Source organism: Rana temporaria, chromosome 3, assembly GCF_905171775.1.
Source record: "Rana temporaria chromosome 3, aRanTem1.1, whole genome shotgun sequence".
Lineage (NCBI taxonomy): Eukaryota > Metazoa > Chordata > Amphibia > Anura > Ranidae > Rana > Rana temporaria.
Window position 1 is genome coordinate 423,931,094 of NC_053491.1, and position 25,694 is coordinate 423,956,787.

Here is a 25,694-nt window from a genome sequence, read left to right on the forward strand (position 1 = left end):
TATTAAAAAGACCTCTTCAAAGGCTCAGTCCACCTCTGTGACCATACACTTAAGCCTCGTACTCACGATCAGATTTTCCGATGACCGTTCATCCGTTTTTTGTGGCATGCTAGTCTCAAAAGTGAAGAGGTTACTCTACATACAAAAATTCTCGTACGACAGAATTCAACTTCAGACGTGACGTAATGTGTTGCCTAGCTTTGGATGTATTTTTTTCAGTTTCTGAGCATGAGTAGTCTTAAGCCTTTGTCCGACGGAAAATCTGACAACAGACCGTTGTCCGTGGAAAATTTTAAAGCCTGCCATCTAACATTTGTCCGTGGAAAATCCGGCAATTTTCCGATGGAGCGTACAAACGATCGTATTTTCGGGCAATAGTCTGTCAATACACAATTCCCGTCGGAAAATCAGATCGCGTGTATGAGACTCTTACGATTTTTTTACGTACGAAAACCGTACTAATTAAACGAAAATCAGACATTAAGTTCACATCTGACAAAAATGTTATAGCCTGCACATCCAGCTTTTGTCGGACGAAAAAACGGAATAGGCTGTCGAAAGCAGCGTATGAACGATCCGAAAAATGGTCAGATCGTTCGTCGGACTAAATTTTACTTCCGATTTTCGTATCGTGTGTACGGCCCTTTACCTGAATTGTGAGGTGCTTCTCCCTGCAGCGCTCAGATTTTTTTTTTTTTCGCGTGTCGACATGCTTCCAGTCGTTTCATCCATTCAGCGAAGTGCCACAGAGACTCACAGATCTTAATGTAGCACAACTGTGGCGACATCACCGCACTTATAATCCACGATTACTTCCTCCAGTCCCATAATGGTAGGTCCGTACCTCTGTAAGGGCCTGGGATGTGTACCATGTAGAAGCCTGTGCATGGCATCCATGACACACTGATCATATTTGCAATGCTCTGCAGGCTTCAATACACAAATGTAATTAATGCCCATTTTTTCTTTAATTAAAATGGGTACGTTTGCTATATTTTTTCAAAAAGTGGACTATGCCTTTAAATAATGTGCTCAGGATCACATGGGGCTCTGTGGGAATAAGTTATTAACCCCTTGGCGCTGACATAAAAGAAAAATGCAGCCTCACTGGACTGAGCTTTTTGCAGTGGGGCTGTATATTTGTGCATCTCCCTTTGTGCTGGGAGTGCACAGTGACCGGTGTCTCACCAAGAGCCCCGTTCTAATGATCAGGAACGTCCAATTCCGGGTCACCTGATCACTGCAATAGCCTCCGATTGGTTATCACAGTGATCAGTCACTGTGAAGTCCACCCCTGTGTTTTCTGTCTCTGAATGGATAAACCTGTATCGCTCTCTGTCCTTGCAAAAAATAACTATATATATATATATATATATATATATATATATATATATATATATATATATATATATATATATATATATATATATATATATATATATATATATATATATATATATATATATATATATATATAATCAAAAAAATATATAAATAGATGAATAAGAGGGTGCTATCTATATGAATTGAACCATTAGACTGCACTAATGTGATAATTTCAATATACACACAGAAGGTAATAAATGAATATTAATAAAACAACCAAAATTAACCACTTAACCACCAGCCGCCGTCTACAAACGGCGGCAAGGTGGTTGCTTAACTGGGGGTCGCCGTTCTGAAACGGCGCCCACCAGAAGCAGTAATGCGCGCCGCCTCGGGCGCGCACACAGAAAATTCTGTGCGCGCCGGGTCTATGAGACCCGGCGCTACACAGATCACGGTAACTGACCGGCAACGCCGGTCTTTTACCATGTGATCGCGCCGTCCAATGACGGCGCGATCACAGGTAAACAAACCGGCGTCATCTGATGACGCCGGTTCCTCCCTCCTCTCGCTGTACCGATCGGTACAGTGTGAGAGGAGAGCGCGGATGGCAGCAGCAGTGTGGGATGGATCTGTGACTATTGCAGTCACAGATCCATCCATCCCTGCTCAGCCATCCCTGCATTAACCCCTGCAATACTCTGTCTTCCCTGCGCAATACTCTGCAATGCTCTGCCTTCCCTGCGCAATTACTCTGCAATACCCCCGCGCAATACTCTGCAAAACACCCGCGCAATACTCTGCAAAACACCCGCGCAATACTCTGCAAAACACCCGCGCAATACTCTGCAAAACACCCGCGCAATACTCTGCAAAACACCCGCGCAATACTCTGCAAAACACCCGCGCAATACTCTGCAATGCTCTGCCTTCCCTGCGCAATTACTCTGCAATACCCCCGCGCAATACTCTGCAAAACACCCGCGCAATACTCTGCAAAACACCCGCGCAATACTCTGCAAAACACCCGCGCAATACTCTGCAAAACACCCGCGCAATACTCTGCAAAACACCCGCGCAATACTCTGCAAAACACCCGCGCAATACTCTGCAATGCTCTGCCTTCCCTGCGCAATTACTCTGCAATACCCCCGCCCAATACTCTGCAAAACACCCGCGCAATACTCTGCAAAACACCCGCGCAATACTCTGCAAAACACCCGCGCAATACTCTGCAAAACACCCGCGCAATACTCTGCAAAACACCCGCGCAATACCCCCGCGCAATACTCTGCAATACCCCCGCGCAATACTCTGCAATACCCCCGCTCAATACACTGCAATACCCCCGCGCAATACTCTGCAATACCCCCGCGCAATACTCTGCAATACCCCCGCGCAATACTCTGCAATACCCCCGCGCAATACTCTGCAATACCCCCGCGCAATACTCTGCAATACCCCCGCGCAATACTCTGCAATACCCCCGCACAATACTCTGCAATACCCCTTGCGCAATACTCTGCAGTACCCCCGCGCAATACTCTGCAATACCCCCGCGCAATACTCTGCAATACCTCCGCGCAATACTCTGCAATACCCCTGCGCAATACTCTGCAGTACCCCCTGCCAGTACTCTGCAGTACCCCCGCGCAATACTCTGCAATACCCCCCGTGCAATACTCTGCAATACCCCCCGCGCAATACTCTGCAATACCCCCCGCGCAATACCCCACGCACAATACTCTGCAATACCCCCGCACAATACTCTGCAATACCCCACGCACAATACTCTGCAATACCCCCGCACCATACTCTGCAATACCCCCCACACAATACTCTGCAATACCCCCCCACACAATACTCTGCAATACCCCCCACATAATACTCTGCAATACCCCCCACACAATACTCTGCAATACCCCCCACACAATAATCTGCAATACCCCCCACACAATAATCTGCAATACCCCCCACACAATACTCTGCAATACCCCCCACACAATACTCTGCAATACCCCCGCACCAATACTCTGCAATACCCCCGCACCATACTCTGCAATACCCCCACACCATACTCTGCAATACCCCCGCACCAATACTCTGCAATACCCCCGCACCAATACTCTGCAATACCCCCGCACCAATACTCTGCAATACCCCCGCACCATACTCTGCAATACCCCCACACCATACTCTGCAATACCCCCACACCATACTCTGCAATACCCCCACACCATACTCTGCAATACCCCCACACCATACTCTGCAATACCCCCCACACAATACTCTGCAATACCCCCACACCATACTCTGCAATACCCCCGCACCAATACTCTGCAATACCCCCGCACCAATACTTTGCAATACCCCGGCCAATACTTTGCAATACCCAGAAAATACTCTGGGGAAAAAAATGTGTTTTAACCACTTCCCGCCCACGTCATATGAGGTCCTTGACTTTGTGCAGGGATATCTAAATGATGCCTGCAGCTACAGGCATCATTCAGATATCATTTTTTTCAGCCGGCGATTCTCTACACCATAAGAACGATCATGGTGGCTGTTCCGCCTCTTGATCGTTCTTACGGGAGGCAAAAAGGGACGTCCCCACTCCCTTCTCCCTCCGGTGCTTCTTCTGACTCACCGCTGCGATCGAAGCCAGGATCGTTTTTTTTCTTGTTTTTTTTCAGGCTTCCCAGCCTAGAGGTGAGATGTGGGGTCTTATTGACCCCATATCTCACTGTAAAGAGGACCTGTCATGCTATATTCCTATTACAAGGGATGTTTCCATTCCTTGTAATTGGAATAAAAGTGATCAAAACATTTATTTTTGGGGAAAAACGTGTCAAACTAAAATAAATTAAGTAAAATGAACAATAAAAATAAAAAATAAATATTTAAAGCGCCCCTGTTCCCGCGTGCTCGTATACAGAAGCGAATGTGTACGTAAGTCCCGCCCACATATGAAAACGGTGTTCAAACCACACATGTGGGGTATCGCTGCGAACGTTAGAGCGAGAGCAATCATTTTGGCCCCAGACCTCCTCTGTAACTAAAAACATGTAACCAGTAAAAACATTTAAAACGTCACCTATGGGGATTTTTACGTAGCGAAGTTTGGCGCCATTCCACAAGCGTGTGCAATATTGAAGGGTGACATGTTGGGTATCTATTTACTCGGCGTAACTTCGTCTTTCATATTATGCAAAAACATTGGGCTAACTTTAATGTTTTTTTTTTAAAAAAGCACAAAACTGTTTTATTTCCCAAAAAAATGCGTTCGAAAAATTGCTGTGCAAATACCATGCGCGATAAAAAGTTGCAACGACCGCCATTGTATTCTCTAGGGTCTTTGCTAAAAAAGCATATATAATGTTTTGGGGTTCTATGTAATTTTCTAGCAAATAAATGATGATTTTTTCATGTAGGAGAGGAATGTCAGAATTGGTCTGGGTGCTCCAGAACGCCTGATGGTGCTCCCTGCATGTCGGGCCTCTGTATGTGGCCACGCTGTGTAAAAGTCTCACACATGTGGTATCGCCATACTCGGGAGGAATAGCAGAATGTGTTTTGGGGTGTAATTTGTGGTATGCATATGCTGTGTGTGAGAAATAACCTGCTAATATGAAACTTTTGTGGAAAAAAAAAATAAAAAAAAAAAACCTTGATTTTGCAAAGAATTGTGGGAAAAAATGACAACTTCAAAAAACTCACCATGCCTCTTTCTAAATACCTTGGAATGTCTTCTTTCCAAAAAGGGGTCATTTAGGGGGTATTTGTACTTTTCTGGCATGTTAGGGTCTCAAGAAATGAGAAAGGCCGTCAGTACTTCAGATGTGATCAAATTGATAAATTTTCAGTAATTGGTACCATAGCTTGTAGACCCTATAACTTTCACCCAGACTAAATAATATCCAAATTTTTTTTTTTTTTTTTACCAAAGATATGTAGCAGTATACATTTTAGGCCAAATTTATGAAGAAAAATTCATTTTTTGCAAAATCTTATAATAGAAATGAAGAAAAATTCATTTTTTTACAAAATTTTCGTTATTTTTTCATTTATAGCGAAAAAAATAAAAACCGCAGAGGTGATCAAATACCACCAAAAGAAAGCTCTATTTGTGGGAAAAAAAGGACAAAAATTTCATTTGGTTACAGTGTTGTATGACTGAGTTATTGTCATTCAAAATGTGAGAGCACCGAAAGCTGAAAATTGGTCTGGTTATTAAGGGTGTTTAAGTGCCCAGTTGTCAAGTGGTTAATAGTGCATAAAACATAAAAAACTAAAATCCTGATAAACAAAGTTTATAGATGTACAAAGAGATAGATAAATATCTATATTGAACATCAAGGTGATTGTATTAGTAAACACCAAAGTGATAATAAACCAAGTGTGTTGGTAAACGAGTATAAAGTCCAAAAAATTCCACTGAAATTAAAAATTACTATATAATCAGTTGTCTGTAGGTAATCCACCACCGTGAAGATTGAAGGCTTACCAACGAGTTGGACCCAGTGCTATAAAAATACACTTATCAATGTAAAAAGGACACTGGCAGGGAAGGGGTTAACACTATGGGCGATCAAGGGGTTAAGCATGTTCTAACTGTAGGGGGATGGGCTGCCACGGACATGACAGATCACTGGGAACAGTAGATCCCCGTTCTGACAGGACACATAACAGATCTGCTTGTTTACTCGGGCAGATCCCAGTTCTGCCTCTGTAGTAGGCGATTGCGGGTCGCCCGCCCGACCCCCCCAGGCATGCTCCCGCAAGTCCGCCACTGCGCGAGCCACCATACAGGTACGACAACTCGCACATCGCTGCTAACCTGCTGCAGTATATCTGCGTGAGCTTGTTGGCTAGTGGTTAAGGTTTGATGTAGGTCAATGCCAGGGTGTTGGAGTCAAGGTCAGGGTCAAAGGTTATTGTTAACCACTTAAGGACCGCCTCATGTACATATACGTCAGCAGAATGGCACAGGCAGGCACATCCACGTATATATACGTACCCTGCTTGACGTGGGTCGGGGGTCCGATCGGGACCCCCCCCCCCCGGTACATGCGGCGGTCCCCGTGGCTTCAGGAGCGATCCGGGACGACGGCGCGGCTATTCGTTTATAGCCGCTCCGTCGCGATCGCTCCCCGGAGCTGAAGAACGGGGAGAGCCGTGTGTAAACACGGCTTCCCCGTGCTTCACTGTGTCGGCGCATCGATCGCGTCATCTCATTTATAGGGAAGACACGATCGATGACGTCATTCCTACAGCCACACCCCCCTACACTAGTAAACACACACTAGGTGATCCCTAAATGTTACAGCGCCCCCTGTGTTTAACTCCCAAACTGCAACTGTCATTTTCACAATAAAGAATGCAATTTAAATGCATTTTTTGCTGTGAAAATGACAATTGTCCCAAAAATGTGTCAAAATTGTCCGAAGTGTCCGCCATAATGTCGCAGTCACGAAAAAAATCGCTGATCGCCGCCATTAGTAGTAAAAAAATAAAAATAAATAAAAATGCAAAAAAACTATCCCCTATTTTGTAAACACTATAAATTTTGCGCAAACCAACCGATAAACGATTATTGCGATTTCTTTTACCAAAAATAGGTAGAAGAATACGTATCGGCCTAAACTGAGGAAAAAAAAAATTTATATATGTTTTTGGGGGATATTTATTATAGCAAAAAGTAAAAAATATTGCATTTTTTTCAAAATTGTCGCTCTATTTTTGTTTATAGCGCAAAAAATAAAAACCGCAGAGGTGATCAAATACCACCAAAAGAAAGCTCTATTTGTGGGGAAAAAAAGACGCCAATTTTGTTTGGGAGCCACGTCGCACGACCGCGCAATTGTCTGTTAAAGCGACGCAGTCCCGAACTGTAAAAACCCCTTGGGTCTTTAGGCAGCATTTTGGTCCGGGGCTTAAGTGGTTAAGGTCGGTATTTTTTTGGATGGGATGTATTTTATTTTTATCAGTGTGTTTTAGGGCCCTTTCACACGGGCGGATCAGTAATGATCCGCTCCGTGTGTCCGTAAAAGCTCAGCTGGGATCCTCAGTAAAATCCCAATTGAGCCGTCGGCTGACAGGGCGGTCCCCGCACACTGTGCAGGGACCGCCCTGTCTTTCCTCCGCTCTCCCCTATGGGAGGAATCGGATGAACACGAACTGTATGTCCGTGTTCATCCGATCCGATCAGCCAGACGGAAGAAAAATTGGATTTTCTTCCGTATGAAAAATCTGATCTTTGCGGAGGCGGACAATTACGGGTGTCAGCAGATGGTCATCCGCTGACACCCGTAATCACATAGGGAGCCATGTATGTCCCGTTTTCATCTGCAAAGGATGGATGAAAATGCGGACATACGGTCCGCACGTCTGAAAGGGCCCTTAGATAGGATACAAAAAATAAAAATAAATGCGCACTTTTGTTTCTGGGCTGTACAACGGGCACATACAACAACTGACACACATATGTGGTATTGTTGCGATCGTCAGGAGTGGTAGAATTTGATTTGCTAAAAAAAAAAAAAGTTTTTTTTATTAACTATTTTGGGCCAGTTTTCCTTTGATAATAATAAAAAAATATATATATATCAGGAGATATCCATTACCATTTACCACCCAAAGAAAGCCCAACTTGTCCTGAAAAAAACCCAATGTAAAACCCACCTGGATGCACAAAGTAGTTGTGATGATATGTACGGTTTTACTAACACATGTCAAAGTTGCAAAATTGGGCTTGGGCATTAAGATTTGTGTTACCCTTAAGCGTGAAAGGGTTAAGGATTAATACAAATGTCTCTCCTCTGGAGGTATTTGGGAAAAGGCTCAGCATCACAGCTACATATTATAATTCAAATATTGTGATCAGATATCTTACCATGAATTTAGCGTCTCCCTTCACTAGCGTGTCGGTGATAAATTTGCAGTCTTCCAGACTCTGCACTACCTGGTGTAAGAGGCGTGGCTGTAAATATATAATCAGCACAGTATATAGTTAGAGGCCAATACTGATAAATCAGGAAATGGTAATAACAGATAAAACATTAAATAATCTCTGTGAAGAGCACTAGATAAAGTCTCTTATAACTGGAAATGGACACTCCAGTTTTTGGTAAACACTGACGGATTCATCCTACTGCCATCTATACAATCCTCTGCATAAGTAATCATTCAATTGGATTTTGTAATTATTACAACCTGAAATCATTTTGGATAATAGATGTACCGTAATTGCAAAGTTTACCATCCGATTTACACAGCATATGTACTACTTTAAGGGCTTGTTGTGTCAAACTCAGGATTTTTAGTTCAAATGCAGCACAGCAGTTTAAACACTTGCATTTGTATACAAAAAGCCGCATCTGACCCGCTTTGTCTGTAAAAGGACATGCTGTGTTTAGAGATGTGCAAAGCAGGACAAATATGTCACACTACATTATTAGAACTAAATGGGAATCTGCTGACCCGCATTTCAATGTACACAAGCCTTTAACGTGCAAAATATGTTTTTATTATGACAAAAAAAAAAAATACATCTTTAGCTCCCCAGTTCATTCGCCTCCCACATTAATTTTGCCCTCAATTGTGACCAGCATCCCCACAATCTGATGAGCAGGGGTGGCTTTCCATATCATGTTCTGCGCCAAGGCTAAAAAGTTCAATTAGACATTAGAGAACATTTCCTGAATGTTTGCTTTGTCCCTGACATGGCTTGTGGAAAGCTACAAACAAGATGAGATATTTTAGCGCTGGCTTTACCCTTGGATTCCGAAAATCCAGCTTGTGCCTTCTCAGTTGAGGATCTCCGCAGTTCATTCAGTTACACCTTTTCCCTTTGTTGCTTCTCTGATTAATGGTTGGTACACAGGAGCCGAATATATCGGCCGGATCAACAGAAACCGTCCGACATTTGGCCAGTGTGTACAACAACCTGTCTGGTTCTTCTGATAACTCAGAAATAAAAGATATGTACTTAAAAGTGGAGTTCCAGCCTGTATTCAAAAAAATAAAGCCAACAGCTAAAAATACTGTAGCTGCTGACTTTTAATATAAAATACACCTGTCCAGGGAGCCCGCAATGTCGGCTTCACCGCCTGTTCCCTACTGTGCATGCACGAGTCGCGCTGCACTTTCCGAAAGGTCACGCTGTCTTCTGGGACCTGTGTCTCTCCCAGAAGGCAGCGGTGGAAGTAGGAGGAGCTGTAAATGATGTAGGTCCCCCTGGCGCCCTTACACGGAAATGGGAGCAAGTACCCGTTTTTGTCAGCAGATAGGCGGAGCTTCCACTTTTGGGCGCAACGCTGCATTAAAACTCTGGAGCCTTCAAGAAAAGGGTAACGCCTTGTATGCATGATGAGAAAAATTTGGACAAAAAAAATGCCGCCTTCGAAGTGATTGTACAATAATCTGACTGTTAGTACACAGCTTTCTAGAGCCAATCGCGACATCAAAATTATCCAAAGAAAAAAAAAAAAAAAACAAGAACATTTTTCATTTGCAAGAGAACGATTTTCATTTAATCAGTACAGCATTTGTCTGGAAAAATTGTAAGACCAAGGCCATGAATGCTTGGATATTAAAAAATACATTACAACACATTACATCACTCCCGAAGTTGTATTTTGTCCTACGAGAATTTTAGTGACTTTAGTAACCTATTGGTTTTCGACAGGAGACTAGCATGCAAAAAAAAAGGACAATCATTCGTCCAATAATCTCATCGTGTGTACAAGGCTTTAGTTTGAGATTGTGTGATAATTTAAAGTGGATGTAAACCCTCCATATACCTCAGATGATAGATACACAAATCTCCCTACATAAGTTTTACATTTATCTGCTGTCTTCACATTTATATACAGTTTAGAAAGTTCAGATGTGTTAGGAGATTCCCGTTTAAACACAGGATGCTCTATCTATCCCTTTGGGCGCAAGTTCAGTATGCAGAAAGAACTTGCGCCCTTAGTTACGGCGGCGTAACGTATGTGTGGCAGCGTAAGCCCGCCTAATTCAAATGGGGATGTTGTGGGCGTGTTTTATTTAAATTTAAGATGACCCCGCATTTTTGACGTTTTTTTTTGAACGGCGCATGCGCCGTCTGTGAAATATCCCAGTGTGCATTGCTCCAAAGTACGCCGCAAGGACGTATTGGATTCAACATGAACATAAATGACATCCAGCCCTATTCGCGAACGACTTACGCAAACGACGTAAAATTTTCAAAACTCGGCGCGGGAACGACGTCCATACTTAACATTAGCTACGCCTCATATAGCAGGGGTAACTATACACCGAATAAAGCCTAACGTAAACAACGTAAAAAAATGCGCCGGCGGGACGTACGTTTCTGAATCGGCGTAAATACCTAATTAGCATATTCCTTGCGTAACTATACGGAAGCGCCACCTAGCGGCCAGCGTAAATATGCAGCCTAAGATACGACGGTGTAAGACACTTACGCCGGTCGGATCTTGGGGAAATCTATGCGCAACTGATTCTTTGAATCAGGCGCATAGATACGCCGTCGTATCTCTGAGTGCGGGCCGTCGTATCTGGAGATACGCCGTCGTATCTCCTATCTGAATCCGGGCCAGAGTGTGATGTCTGGGTATACAGCCAAGATGGCTAAAATTGCTGATTGGAGGAAAGGCACACACCCCCTCTCATCATAGGCATAGACTATAAGAGGTGTTTTGTAACAGGGCCAACTGCCTGCTAATCTATTTATAGCAACTTCCCCAGACAGAAATTTCAGGCTGCTTTTATCTGATGTGTCTGAGAATGTCAGGAGTTATCAGGCTGATAAAGAGGAACGGGTCAGGAGAGAGCTACAGGACTTAGCTCTTTGAAGAGATATAACAAAACACTGCAGATATACGTGCCCAGCTCAAATTTCATGAATTGGGTTTACATCCACTTTAATGGCAACAGAGGAGAATATAAATGCAATCCAAGCGTCTACCCCAGATTTCTCTCTTCCCCTCCCCCTACTTGCAGCTACCTGGTGAACAAAGCCTGACGACACAACCTCTCTTGTGAAGTTACATACCTGGCAGATTTCCGCTCCCTCAATTCTCCTGTTTGAATAGAACGTTGCACACTCTGCTTTCCATGCCCCATACTTGTGTGTGTAACTTGCGGATAGGAGAGACACCATCACCCAGGGAGCATGGCTGTCTGACCTGAGCGGAGGAGGGGGATACCTGTGACTCTCCTCTCTGGTGTCCCCCTCCTCTCCTTTCTGGTGTCACTGGGGTCCCTCTCCTCTCCGGTGTCACTGAGGAGGGGGACCCCAGTGACACCAGAGAAGAGGGGGGGGACAACAGTGACACCAGAGAGGAGAGGAGGGGACAACAGTGACACCAGAGAGGAGAGGAGGGGGGGGACAACAGTGACACCAGAGAGGAGGGGGGGAGCACCAGTGACACCAGAGAGGAGAGGAGGGGGGAGCACCAGTGACACCAGAGAGGAGAGGAGGGGGGAGCACCAGTGACACCAGAGAGGAGAGGAGGGGGGAGCACCAGTGACACCAGAGAGGAGGGGGAGCACCAGTGACACCAGAGAGGAGGGGGAGCACCAGAGAGGAGAGGAGGGGGGAGCACCAGAGAGGAGAGGAGGGGGGAGCACCAGTGACACCAGAGAGGAGGGGGGGGACAACAGAGAGGAGGAGGCAGCGCACTCCTAAACCCTGCGCTCCCTACGCAGCGCACTCCTAAACCCTGCACTCCCTATGCAGCGCACCCCTGAACCCTGCGATCCCTACGCAGCGCACCCCTGAACCCTGCGATCCCTACGCAGCGCACCCCTGAACCCTGCGATCCCTATGCAGCGCAAGAAAACTGAAGTGCAGATACAACCGGCCCTTTGAGGGCAACCAAACTGCTGATGCGGCCCCCGATGAATTTGAGTTTGACACCCCTGGTGTAGGGGGCCCTCATGACAGTACAGGGGCCACAGACTCAAACAAATCAATTTCAGCAGAAAAGTGTCTTGCACTGTAAAAAAAACAAAAACAAAAAACACTATTTGCAGCGTTTATGTTTGCATCCAAAACCATTTCTTTGGGAGGAAAAAAAAAGTTCAGACATGGCAAAATAGAACATACTGTAACTGTATACTCAAATGCTTTGAAGGTGCAGCAATAAGCACAAGTGAACGCTGCTCCATAAATATCTAACTCAAAGTTCAAACACTACATTCCAATCTGCTTCAAAAACACAGCAGCAAAAAAACGAATTCCTGTATACGCACCTTTACCCTGCATGATTTCTACAGATTAAACCTGCATTCCAGCCAATATGTCAGCATAGTATTTTGATGACAAATGTCATTTTAAATTAGAAAAGTAGAATTTCAAAATAATAAACAGTCATATTCACCTAGGTGGATGCAGCATCTGTACCCCGCAGCCTCCAAGACCAAGAATTGAGCAATCACGGCCACGGATCGCTCAGTTCTCAGTCTTTGGTAAGAAGAGAGCTGTGACTGTCGCTAAGGCTGGATTCACACCTATGCAGTTTTAGTGCTTTTTGCAGATTTGCACTACAGAACATTTAACATGGTTTCCTTTGCAACACGTTCTGTAGAGCAAATCTGCAAAAAGCACAAAAAATGCATACAGTGTAGGTGCGAATCCTGCCTTACTGGGGCACTGGACTGTGGCGGGGGAGAGAGCAGCTGGCTTCTGGGTGGATGACGACATTAAAGTCCTTTTTGAGCATTGCGCAAAAAGCAGAGTTTACTGCATTTGGGGTGTGATTAACCATGAATGTCAACACGAGCACGACATGTAAAACTATAGTTGGAATGCAGCCAAACAAATAAAAATGTAATGCTTCTAAAAAGCACTATTAGAGGTGTCACTTTTTTGTTGTTCTTTGCAAGTGTCCACCCGGATTTGTCCTTTCCCCCCAAGCAGCATATTTACATTGACAACACTATTCCAAATAGAGAAGGGACACAAAAACTGTTGCATTCAGTATATACACATACTGTATACAGTATTATACACACAATTATATAGTGAAATATTTATAAACCAGTCAAGCTGACATTTGCCAAACATTTACTGCAGGCGAATCTTCCAAGTGCATGCATTTTAAATGACAGTGATTGATTCACAAGTAACTGTTTGAAAAAAATAAAATCACATTCCTTGCTTCATAACAATGGCCCACACGGATATAAGTTTATATCATATTAATGTAAATGTTCCAGTGAATTGCAAAGCTACAAAACCCCCAAGTTCTCCTACCAGGAAGCCGAGGGCTCATGCTGAAGATCACGTAGCAGAAGTCCCTCTGGGACAACTCGGCCAACAACTGACCTCTACTGTGGAATGGAGGCCGGCCAGAGGCCAGTTTTATACGCATTTCACTCAGCAGAGCTGCCTGAAGAACGGTTCATACTTTTGGAAACTGAACTCTTCATCCTTGAAGCAGAATAGTACTGCACTGCTCTGGAAGAGTCTATCATGTCTAATTTATAGCAGAGGGGCAGACAAGTGTCTGAAGTTCTGCTGCACAGGAGTAGTGTTGGTGGGGAAAATTTACGAAAACAAGTAAAAGTGGAGGAAAATATGTAAATTTCCATAACAACCAATCCCGCGAGCTTTTTTCCTGGCAAGCATTATTCTCCATGTAATTATTTCAATACAGATTACCGTATCAGCGTATACTGCGCACTTTTTTGCCCTGAAAAAAAGGATTTTTGTACTCACCGTAAAATCCATTTCTCTGAGTTCATAGACGGACACAGCCTTCATTGACCTTAGGGTTATGCTTCTTCCTACCAGGAGATTTAGGCAGAATTCTACAGCACTTAAGGTGTTAAAAACTTTCCTTCATGCCGCTCCTCCCAGGGGGCGTGGTTCCCCGGGTATAACCCACACCCTGCTTTAGCAGCCTCAGTTCGTAACAAGCAGTACAAACAAAGGAGGGGTGGGTGCTGTGTCCGTCTATGAACTCAGAGAAATGGATTTTACGGTGAGTACAAAAATCCTTTTTTCTCTTTCGTTCATAGACGGACACAGCCTTCATTGACCTTAGGGACGTCCCCAAGCAGTGTCAAAAAATTAGAGGGGTGGGAAAAATAACACAGCAAAAACAGGTTACACCCCAAACAAAAACCGGAGTTACTCAACGGAGGAACTCCAACCTTAAACTGCCGCCTGTAACACCCTGCGGCCGAAGGAGGCATCAGAAGATGCACTCACATCCACCATATAAAACTTTGAAAAAGCGTGGACCGACGACCAGGTCGCAGCCTTACACACCTGTAACACAGAGTCTTGGTGTCGGGAGCCTTGCAAGACAAGGCCGCCAGAACAGACAGACACCCGTCTGATCGAGGTAATTGCTACCAGAAATAAAATCACCTTTTGTGACAATAAACAAAAAACCTCCCGAATGTCCTCAAAGGGAGCATCCTGAAGCACTGAAAGGACTAAATTCAAGTCCCATGGGGGTAATGGAGGGCGCACCGGAGGGGCCACCTGCCAGACCCCCTGACCCAACGCACGCACCGAGGAGTGCGATGCCAAGGGTCGCTGCAAGTAAAAACAGCCAGAGCGGAAATCTGGCTCCTAACCGTACGTAAGGCGAGAGCCTGAACCACTCCCTGCTGCAAAGACAGCAGAATCCTGAACACAACGCATGTACGAGAGTGCCAGTTCATCTCCCCACACACAGAGAAGTAGGCCTTCCATGTATGAGGAAAAAACCTACGTTAGGTAGACTTCCGTGCAGGCAGCACGGTAGAGACCACCAAGCCCAATAGGCCTCGGTCCTTAAGCCCCTGGCTCTCAACAGCCACGCCGCTAAGGCCGGTGGCTGTGAAACAGGGTGGAAGATCGGACCCTGTAACAGAAAATCAATTCCCAGGGGAAGACGCTAGGGGGCGTCTGCCAGCAGACGCACCTGGTCCGCGTACCAGAAGCGACGCGGCCAATCTGGGGCAATCAGGACCGATAGAATCCCTACAGCTTCTACTCTGCGCAGCAGGCGAGGAAGAAGCTTCCGAGGAGGGAAGGTGCAAAGTAGGCGACAGCGACCCCAAGGAGCCACCAATGCGCCTGACGCGTCCGCCCACGGGTCCTTAAACCTGGCCACGAACCGTGGCACCTACCGATAGAGACGGGACGCTAGAAGGTCCACGTCCGGAGTGCCCCACTTTCGGCACAGACCCCGAAACACCTGCGGGTGGAGAGACCACTCTCCTTGGCCCAGTGCAGTGCGACTTAGGTAGTCGGCTAGCCAATTCCGTATTCCCGGAATGTACCCAGCCGATAGAGCCGGAACGGACCCTTTGGCCCACCGAAAGGATGCGCGCGACCCCCGTCGCTGCAACAGAACTCCGTGTGCCTCCCTGATGATCAACCTACGCCACGGACGTGGTGTTATCGGACAGGATCCTGACCGGTCAGGCCTGTAGATCCAGGGACCACCTGGCAAGGCAAAGCTTGATTGCTCGGAGCTCCAGAACGTTGATCAGTAAGCAGGACTCCACCTGAGTCCAGTGCCCCTGGGCTGACTGGGTGCCCCAAACGCCCCTCCCCAACCGGAGAGGCTGGCATCCGTCGTGACCACTGTCCAGTGGCCTGCAGAAAAATGACTTTCCGGCCCGAAGCACCGGAAACGCCAGCCACCACACCAGGGGAGACATGATCAGATGACTAAACTGAATCTGGTAATCCAGAGATGACGGAAGCTAGTCCCATCGTGACAGCAGTTCCCTCCGTAGTACCCTGGCGTGGAATTGGGCATACGGAACCGCCTCGAAAGAGGCTACCAACTGACCCAGAACCTTCCTGCAGAATCGCAGAGATGACCGCTTCTGGGTCGGCAACTGCTGCACAGCAGATAGCAGAGTCTGAAGTTTTTCCGCTAGGAGAAAAACACTCCCGCCCCGGCGGAATCCAGGACTAGTCCCAGGTATTCCAGTCCCCGAGACGGAATCAAACCTGATTTCAGGACAATCCAGAAACCAGCCGAACACTCGGAGAGCCTGACACGTGATAGGCACGGCTCTACCAATGCAGAGCTCGAAGAAGCTCGTAGGAGAATGTCGTCCAGACATCCCATGATAACAAACCCCCGCTGTCACAGCCGGGCCAGTATCGGGATGAGCACCTTGGCGAAAACCCGCCGAATGGGAAGGACAACAATGAAAATGGCCCCCCCCCCGACCGCAAAGCACAGAATCTCCGGTGGTTTGAGCATATGCAGGTACACGTTCATGACATCCAAGGATGCCAGAAAATCCCCCTGATGAAGTGCCGCTATTACCAAGCGAATCGACACCACCTTGACAAAACAAAACGAGGGACTTGAGGCCCAGGATCGACCGGGCCCCATCCTCCGTGGGGACACAAACAGAATGGAGTAAAACCCCGAGACCGTTCCAACGAGGGAACTGGCACAATCACTCCCCTGACCAGAAGATCCTGGACAGCCCCCGACGGAGTCAACCGGCGAACCGGAGGAGGCCAGAAGCCGGAGGGAAAAAACCTGTTTGGCAGACAAGAGAGAAACTCAATCTTGTACCCCAAGGAAAACACTTCGCAATGCGAAGCCAGTCTCCCACCCGAGACACGGGCGGGAGCAGACCTTCAGGCGGAAGCAGGTATGTCCGCAGACTTGTTAGGCATGCGGTATCAGGTGCGCTGCTACCCCGCAGCGGGGATTCAAGCACTATGTAGACCTACCCCCACCGCACAGGGCGAGCGAAAAAACGCTCGGAGGTAGGCAAGGAGGGTCCTTGTACAGGGCGAGGTCCCTAGCCCTTCCCAAACCGTGGGAACAGCATGCGCTTACCACCCGTGGCATCCTCAATGATGCCAGTCAGGGAAGACCCAAAAGGACCGTTCACCCTTAACGGCTATCACCAAGGCCACCTTAGAGGTCCTTCTTCCAGCTCCTGCAGCAGGAGCTTCGCCCTTTAAGTCGGGGCCTGACCAGGGCCCCGGCCAGAGCCGGCCTCACCGCCGAACCCACCACCGTGAATAGGGAGCGGGCCACGGCCTCCACTCTCCTATCAGCGGGATCCTGAAATGCAGGAGCCCCTTCCACAGGCAACGTAGTGGCCATGCGCAGTCTGGGTCCACTGGCGGAGGAGAGACCTACTTTTTTTTTTTTTTTTTTTTAAAGCCCCCCTCAAGGGGGTAACAGGTTGCAAAGTTTTTTGACAAACTTTTTGCGGTGCATCCCATTCCTTGTATAACATATTGTCCTAATAAGGAACACAAGGAAACCCTTTAGCGGTGCTGGTACTGACACGGAGGTGTCTCCGCCACATCCTCAATTTTTAGAGTCGCACGCACCGCAGAAACAAGAGCTCCAACAAATTCTTGCCAGCAACTGACTGCAGCAGAGTCATCCTCACTATCCATAAGGGTTAAACCCGCAGCCTCTGACATAACAGAACCAGAAAAAAACAGCGATTCTGTGTCATCCCCAGAAGCAGGTTTCAGGGAGGGGGCGCTTTTTTACCCCCCATCCGGGCACTAGCTGCTTCAAACCTGGCAAGAAACCCAGGACAGCCAACATAACAGATGTGGCAGGGGGAGGGGCGTTAAGGGTTAACTCAGGCATAGCTTGAGTTCCATAGTGTCAGCTCTGAGTCACCCACCCTGCAAGGCAGGACAAAAAAAAAAAAAAAAAAAACCCACTGGTCACCTCCTTGCTGCTATTGCAGAGCATGGGGGCCCCCGGTATTCACCACCCCACCCAGCTGCAGAGGGAGCTGAAAAAAACCTCAGGTGTGCTCTGATGTGCTTGTTAGAATGTGTCTTCACCTCATGGAAGATTCACAGCGTTTCACAGCACTAAAAACTGGTAAAAAGAGACCAGAGGCTGTGATGAGTCATCTCAGGGAAGAATCACATCGTTACCAAGGAGATTTCCAAGATGGCCACCATCTGAGGTAAAAATTACCTCATGGAACACAGCAGCACTGGCTGTGCTTTGTCACCTCAGAAAAGAATCACAGCGTTACCAAGGAGATTTTCAAGATGGCCGCTGTCTGAGGTAAAAATTACCTCATAGAACACAGCAGCACACAGCAGCACCCCCCAGAGTAACAACACAGTCCCCCTAACAACACACGGGCTCCGGTGGTAACAAAGAAAACCCAGGAGGCCCCCCTTCACAGCCACTACCCAGTCAGGGGAAGGAGGGAGAGGAAGGGGAGAGAGGAAAGCAGGGCGGACCCTCAGTCGACCTCCCCAGGGAAACCACCAGCCAGACCACTTACCTGAGTAAGGGGCCACTACTTACCTGTCCTGCGACTACCCGGCTGGAGGTATCCCAGACAGAACCAACGTCCGTAAACGGCATGGCTGTCGGCCAGACACACTGCGACAAAGCCATAGAGACCGGTCATATGTGTGCCCTAGAACCGAAGTTCCCTGGCCGCCCCTGGAGCAATGGGGCCTGTCGTGGACGTCCCAAAGCTGAGCTGAGGGCCGGCACACGCTCGAAGGCCGAACATGGGGGGACTACAAGGGTCGAGGACCCAGCCTGTCACCCAGTCGGCTGTTGATAGAAGAATCGCAGGATTCAAAAATGCAGGAACAAAATAATAAAAGCGAGAAAAATCGCAAGAAAAAAACTCCAGAGTCCAGGAACTCCAGAGAGAGCCTTGACCTCCTGTCGTTAGGCAGAAAACAAACTGAGGCTGCTAAAGCAGGGTGTGGGTTATGCCTGGGGGAGCCACGCCCCCTGGGAGGAGCGGCATGAAGGAAAGTTTTTAACACCTTAAGTGCTGTAGAATTCTGCCTAAATCTCCTGGTAGGAAGAAGCATAACCCTAAGGTCAATGAAGGCTGTGTCCGTCTATGAACGAAAGAGAAATCAGGGCAAAATCGCGGGTGCGCGATATACGCCGATACCCGCTTTCTGCGCCGAGTTTGAACCACTGCGCCGGCATATACCGAGCGCAATACACTCGGGTATAGTCCGGCAGGCTCGGTTCCTCTCGCGGTCACGTCCTGGACGTGACCGCAAGAGGAGCCGAGCCTATAACCGAGTGTACTGCGCTCGGTATATGCCGGCGCAGTGGTTCAAACTCAGCGCGGGAAGGACACCGCAGAAGGACGCCGGACCCGACGAGGAGGACACCACCGAAGCCGCAGACGGACGACGGACCGCCGATGGATGCCGCACAAGACACCAAAACCGTAAGTACTAAAATGATTTTTTTTTACAGGAATGCGGTCCACTTTAGGGGTGCGCGCTATATGCCGAAGCACGCAATACCCCGATAAATACGGTATATTAATATGCCCCCAGATCTGCATTAGCCCATTCTAGCACAAGCATGTTCTTTTAGATGTCTTTTTGGATGACTGCCAGAACCCCTCCCCGCCCCCCAATATGAATCAATCCTCTCCTTCTCTTGGAAGCTTTCCTTTGGTGGTATTAAATCACTACTGTATTTTTTTATTTTTTGCTAAACAAAAAAAAAAAAAAAAAAAAAAAAAAGACTGAAAATTTGGATAAACAAAGAAAATAAAATAAGTTTTAAGTTTGTTATAAAATTTAGCAAACAGGCAATTTTTCCTCCTTCACTGATGTGCGCTGAGGAGGCGGCACAGATTGGCAGCACTGGTGGGCACTGTTGGGACTGCACAGATAATCAGGGCACTGATTATCAGTGCACATGTCTCTTTTAGAGAAGCCTGGTATTGACTCTCTTCTCTCCTCATGCGGTCATGTCCTCTGGACACTGATCACAGAGCACACCGCCTGTGCCCCGTAGCAGGCGTGATCACGGAAGGCCATCATATGATGGCCTCCGAGAACTAGCCGCCCACAATGTAGCCATCATTCTGCTATAGCAAGATCGGCAAGTGGTTAAAACCCCCCTCCCCACCTTTGAAACATGATCCCAAATTCATTGGTGCAGAGGTCCAAGCCTTCTGCTGCTACAACCTTTCTTCTCCTCTCCATCCCTTTCCTCTGTTGTCAGAGGAAGTGGAGGGATCTCAAATGTAAACATAGGCAGTGTTTCCATTTGTAATCGCTGTAATTGGCCATCGCAGTGATCATAGAGCCACTCAAAATTGACCGTGTGCATTTTGCCTGCAATATCCAAATGGCAGCTCAGTCACAGAGCCCTACAATGTCCATTCAAATGAAAGAATCTGCTCCCCCGACTCGCTGTCACTTTTTGAAAAGAACGTGGCCGTACGGAGCTCCGCGCACATGGCCACATGATTCATTCACAGTTTCCTGTGAATGGACTATAACTACCGTCAGCCATTGTGGCTGACGGCTTGTAGTTCTCAGTGAACTATGAAGGCACTGGTGAGCTCCTGAGTAGGTCTGAAGAAACTACCTCCCGTATGAGCAGACAGCTATCTGTATATCTGAGAGTCTGCAGGAGCCATTGCACCTATGATCTGCTGAATGCAGGTGCAATCTTCTGCAGGCTCCGAAAAAAATAAAATAAAAAAATGCACTTTTTTTATCTGCAAAAAAAATAAAAAATAAAACATGTGCCAGAGAGGTATATTATTTGAATGTATTTGCAGTAGAATTGATCACCTGTAGATTATTTTGCGCTTCACTACTAAAAAAATTAAATAAATAAAAAAAATGAAGAAGGAAAACCTGGTAAATTACTGACCTGTTTTGTAGACTCTGAGGTGAAGTCAGGATGAGTGAGGAGAACATCCATATCCCCACTAGATTCTGCACCTAAAGGAAACAAAATAAGCAAGGTTTCTGGATATGTAAATTGAGATGTATTACAAATTACAATGTACCAAAAAGCTTCAATCTACCAGGAAGTGTGGGAGTTTAACAAATCAGAATGGGCTGAGATGTGATCATAGCAGCAGGGACTATAGGCTTTTGCCATCACTTCCTGCACTGGATACAATGGTGGATGCTGGTAATTGGCGCTTAGCAGGTACAAGGGGCCTAGATAAAGGTTCTTCTATATCACCCCAGAACGGTAATAGAAAAAAAAAAAAGGGGGAAGAGAAATGCTTTCATGGTCTACCCACTTGCTTTAAATCATTTTCTTCAGTACGGCAGGACCAGCACTTGTAGACCAGGCTTTTTCTGGCACTTTTTGTTTACAAATTCAAATCAGTATCTTTTGCTAGAAAATTAATTATAACTCCCAAACAATATAAATTATTTTTTAGCCCTAGGGAATAAAATGGCGACCATTCAATTATTTGTGTCTCATGGTATTTGCGCAGCGGTTTTGCAAGCGCAATTTTTTTTTTGAGAAAATACACTTTAGTGAATATAAATAAAAAAAAAAAAAAGCCACACAATAATTACCCCAAATGTTGTACAATGTGAAAGATGGATGTCACGCCGTGTATATAGACACCGGATTTTTTTTTTATATATATATTATTTATTTTACCTTCTATTTTTAGACTGTCCCTTTTTTTTTTTATCACTTTTATTCCTAAACATCCCTTGTAATACAAATAAGGATGACAGGTCCTCTTTATGGAGAGATCTGGGTTTAAAAAAAAAAAAAAAAAAAACGCAGATCGCCGCCCTATTTTGGAGACACTATAACTTTTGCACAAACCAATCAATATACGCTTATTGCAATTTTTTTTTACCAATCATATATAGAAGAATGCATTTCGGCCTAAACTGAGGATTTTTTATTATATATATATATATATATATATATATATATTTTTTTTTTTTTTTTTCGGGGGATAATATTGCTTTATTTTTTGTTCAAAATTGTCGCTCTTTTTTTGTTTATAGCGCAAAAAAAATAAGAAACGGCAGAGGTGATCAAATACCACCAAAATAAAGCTCTATTTGTGGGGGAAAAGGGATGTAAATTTTGTTTGGGTACAGCATCGCGCAATTGTCAGTTAGGCCCCTTTCACACTGGGGCGTTTTTCAAGCGTTATTCGAGCAAAGCCTCATCTGCAATCCCAATGTGAAAGCCTGAGTGCTTTCAGAGCCCTTTTACACTGCCAGCGCCCGAAAAACGCTGGTAAAGCACCGCTAAGACCCTAACGTTTTAGGGCTTTTTTGCAGTGTCTCAGTGTGAAAGGGCAAGGCGTTTTTACAGCGCTTTCAATTAATTTCAATAGAGGGGCATTTTTGGAGCGTTTTTTCAGCGCCCAAAAGCTGCTTGCAGGACTCAGTGTGAAAGGGTCCATTGAGATGCATGGAGAGCGTTTTATGAGTGTTTTAATAGCGATATTTTTTAACGCTAAAACGCTGTAAAAATGCTTCAGTGTGAAAGGGGTCTTAAAGCAACGCAGTGCCGAACCACAAAAAGTGCTCTGGTCAGGAAGGGGGCAAATTTTTCCGGACCTGAAGTGGTTAAATACCATCAAAAGAAAGCTCTATTTGTGTGAAAAAAAACAAAATTATAAAAATGTCATATGGGTACAGTGTTGCATGACTGCGCAATTGTCAAAGTGCAACAGCACTGAAAGCTGAAAATTGGCCTGGGCAGGAGGGGGGTAAAAGTTTCTGGTATTAAAGTGGTTAAACCTGAAGTTTAATCTGCTAATATTTCACCTTCCCTGGATCCTCTCGCCACACCCCTCATCAATATAATGTTAACTTTAACCACTTTAATACCGGACACTTTTACCCCTTTTTCCTGTCCAGGCCAATTTTCAGCTTTCAGTGCTGTTGCACTTTGACATTTGTGTATTAATGCAACACTGTACCCATATGACATTTTAATTACATTTTTTCCACACAAATAGAGCTTTTTTTTTATGGTATTTAACCACTTCAGCTCCGGAAGAATTTACCCCCTTCCTGAGCTGTCACACTTTGAATGTCACTGTAACCAAAAGACGTTTTTATAAAAAAACTAAAATAAAAAAAAATTCACACAGAACTTTATTTGGTGGAATTTAACTCCTTAAAGCGGGAGTTCACCCATTTATTTATTTTTTGATCTTTTCCCCTTAGATTCCTGCCCGTTTTGTCTAGGGGAATCGGCTAGTTGTTTTAAAATATGAGCCGTACTTACCGTTTACAAGATGCATCTTCTCCGTCGCTTCCGGGTATGGGCTGCGGGACTGGGTGTTCCTATGTTGATTGACAGTCTTCCGAGAGGCTTCCGACGGTCGCATCCATCGCGTCACTATTAGCCGAAAGAAGCCGAACGTCGGTGCGGCTCTATACTGCGCCTGCGCACCGACGTTCGGCTTCTTTCGGAAAATCATGACGCGATGGATGCGACCCTCGGAAGCCTCTCGGAAGACTGTCAATCAACATAGGAACGCCCATTCCCGCAGCCCATACCCGGAAGCGATGGAAGAAGATGCATCTCGAAAACGGTAAGTACGGCTCATATTTTAAAACATCTAGCCGATTCCCCTAGACAAAACGAGCAGGAATCTAAGGGGAAAAAGTCATATATACGGGTGAACCTCCACTTTAACGCCGACCGTATGCAAATATGCATTCTCGGGCTGCAGGCATCACCGCTGTACCGTTTTTTTAAAGCAAGCGATTGGCTTTTTAGTGATAACAAAAACACATAGTAACTTACATCTAGGTAAACAAGGAAGGGACCATCTGTGGGTAAACTCTCTGTGGGGCATCCATCACACTGGTCAGTAGAAGGTACGCTGTCTCAGCCGCTCTGTTGGCTCTCCCAACCAGCAGAAAGATGGTATGATGGTGGAGCTCTCCACACATAAGTTACTATGTTGTTTTTATTAATACACACCTTACAGTCTAACTCAGAGGTGCCTGCCTTTGTTTTTCTTGTATATCTTGGAGAATGCTTCTGCTTCCCTGCATCAATAGACTATTCTTAGGCTGAATAGCAGCCCACTGGCCACTTGGACTTCAGTACTATAGAATCTGTTTCAGTACCAGCGCCACATGTATATTTGTTTGTTATTTTTTTTTTTATAACAACTGATAAAAAAAAAAAAAAAAAAAACTGTGGTGATTAACCCTTATATGCTCAGGTCTATTTGTGACATTTGTTCCTTACAAGTTAAAATCAGTATTTTTATATTGTGAAAGTTAATGTTCCGCCAAGTAAATGTGGAATGGCGATAGACTTTGACCCTTAAAAATCTCCATAGGCAATATTTGAAAATTTCTACAGGTTACCAGTTTTGAGTTATTGAATTATTGCTCTTGCTCCAATGATCGCAGCGATACCTCACATGTGTGGTTTGAACACAGTTTACATATGCGGGCGTGAATTACGTATGCGTTCGCTTCTGTGCGTGAGCACCGGGGACAGGGCACTTTAAAAAATAAAAATAACATTTATTTTACTTTTCAAATTTTTTACTTTTACACTGTCCCATAAAAAAAATATTTGGATCACTTTTATTCCTATTAGAAGAAATGTAAACATCCCTTGTAATAGAAAAAATGCATGACAGGACCTCTTTAATGCGAGATCTGGGGTCAAAAAACTAAGATCTCACATTTATACTTCAATGCAAAACTTTTTCTTTTTCCCCCCAATAATAAAAGTGATGTTTGACGTCGCATCCATCATCCAACGCTATTGAGTCGAGTGGGGGCCATCATTCCCTCATTTGACTTGGTGCCAAGCAAAGGAAAGGATCGAATAGTCTCCGCCGCTACGGTAAGCGACGGAGATGACCGAAACTCGGTGTGGGGGGGTGGGGTGCACCTTTCCTGCCACCAATAAAAGTGATCTCATGGCGAATCCGCTGCGGAGACCACTTTTATCGAAGAATTATGCCGACATGTTACCTGTACAGGCATACCCCACTTTTAAGTACACAATGGGACCAGAGCATGTATGTAAAACGAAAATGTACTTAAAGTGAAACAATACCTTTTTTCAGTTCTAGGGTGTAGTGGGGGGTCAGGGGCTGTAGTGGGGGTGTCAGGAGCTGTAGTTGAGGTCTCAGGGGCTGTAGTGGGGGTGTCAGGGGCACACTGGAACAGGGCAGGCTATGCTCTCTGAGCTTCAGCTCCTTCTACCGCGGCTGCAAAATGTCTGTACAGTACTTGTAAGGCACTTACGGGTATGTCCTTACTCGCGAGTGTATGTAAAGTGAGTGTACTTAAAGCGGGGTATGCCTGTACATATTTTTTCCATTCTGACTGAAGTGTGTCCTTAAAGCCATGAACTGCATTGCGTTTTTTTATTGCCTCAATGCTGATAGGTGAATTGACTTTCACCAAAATGTTTCCCTGCTGTGTAAGGATATTAGACTGTATGCTCCATCAGGGGCAGGGGCTGGTGTATATGTCCAATAAAAAAATAAAAATGGATGAATACCTCTTCTGAAGCTACCACATACTGTGCCGATGTAATCCGAATCCAGAATATTTAGTTTTTCAATAACAATTTCCTAAAAAGAAAAAATAAATAAATATATAATTATATATTTTAGTG

The 25,694-nt window shown here is 45.6% G+C and overlaps 1 protein-coding gene across 1 annotated transcript in view; it reads right to left on the reverse strand.

The window, feature by feature from the left end:
- The window catches only part of POLB (DNA polymerase beta), a 47,183-nt gene that overhangs the window by 4,595 nt on the left and 16,894 nt on the right, over positions 1-25,694 (reverse strand). Inside the window, exons 9-11 of the mRNA XM_040346212.1 lie at positions 25,578-25,650; positions 20,964-21,034; positions 8,219-8,305 (exon numbers count right to left, since the gene is read on the reverse strand). Of these exons, the coding sequence (XP_040202146.1) occupies positions 8,219-8,305; positions 20,964-21,034; positions 25,578-25,650 (231 nt within the window). The remainder of the gene's footprint in view (positions 1-8,218; positions 8,306-20,963; positions 21,035-25,577; positions 25,651-25,694) is intronic.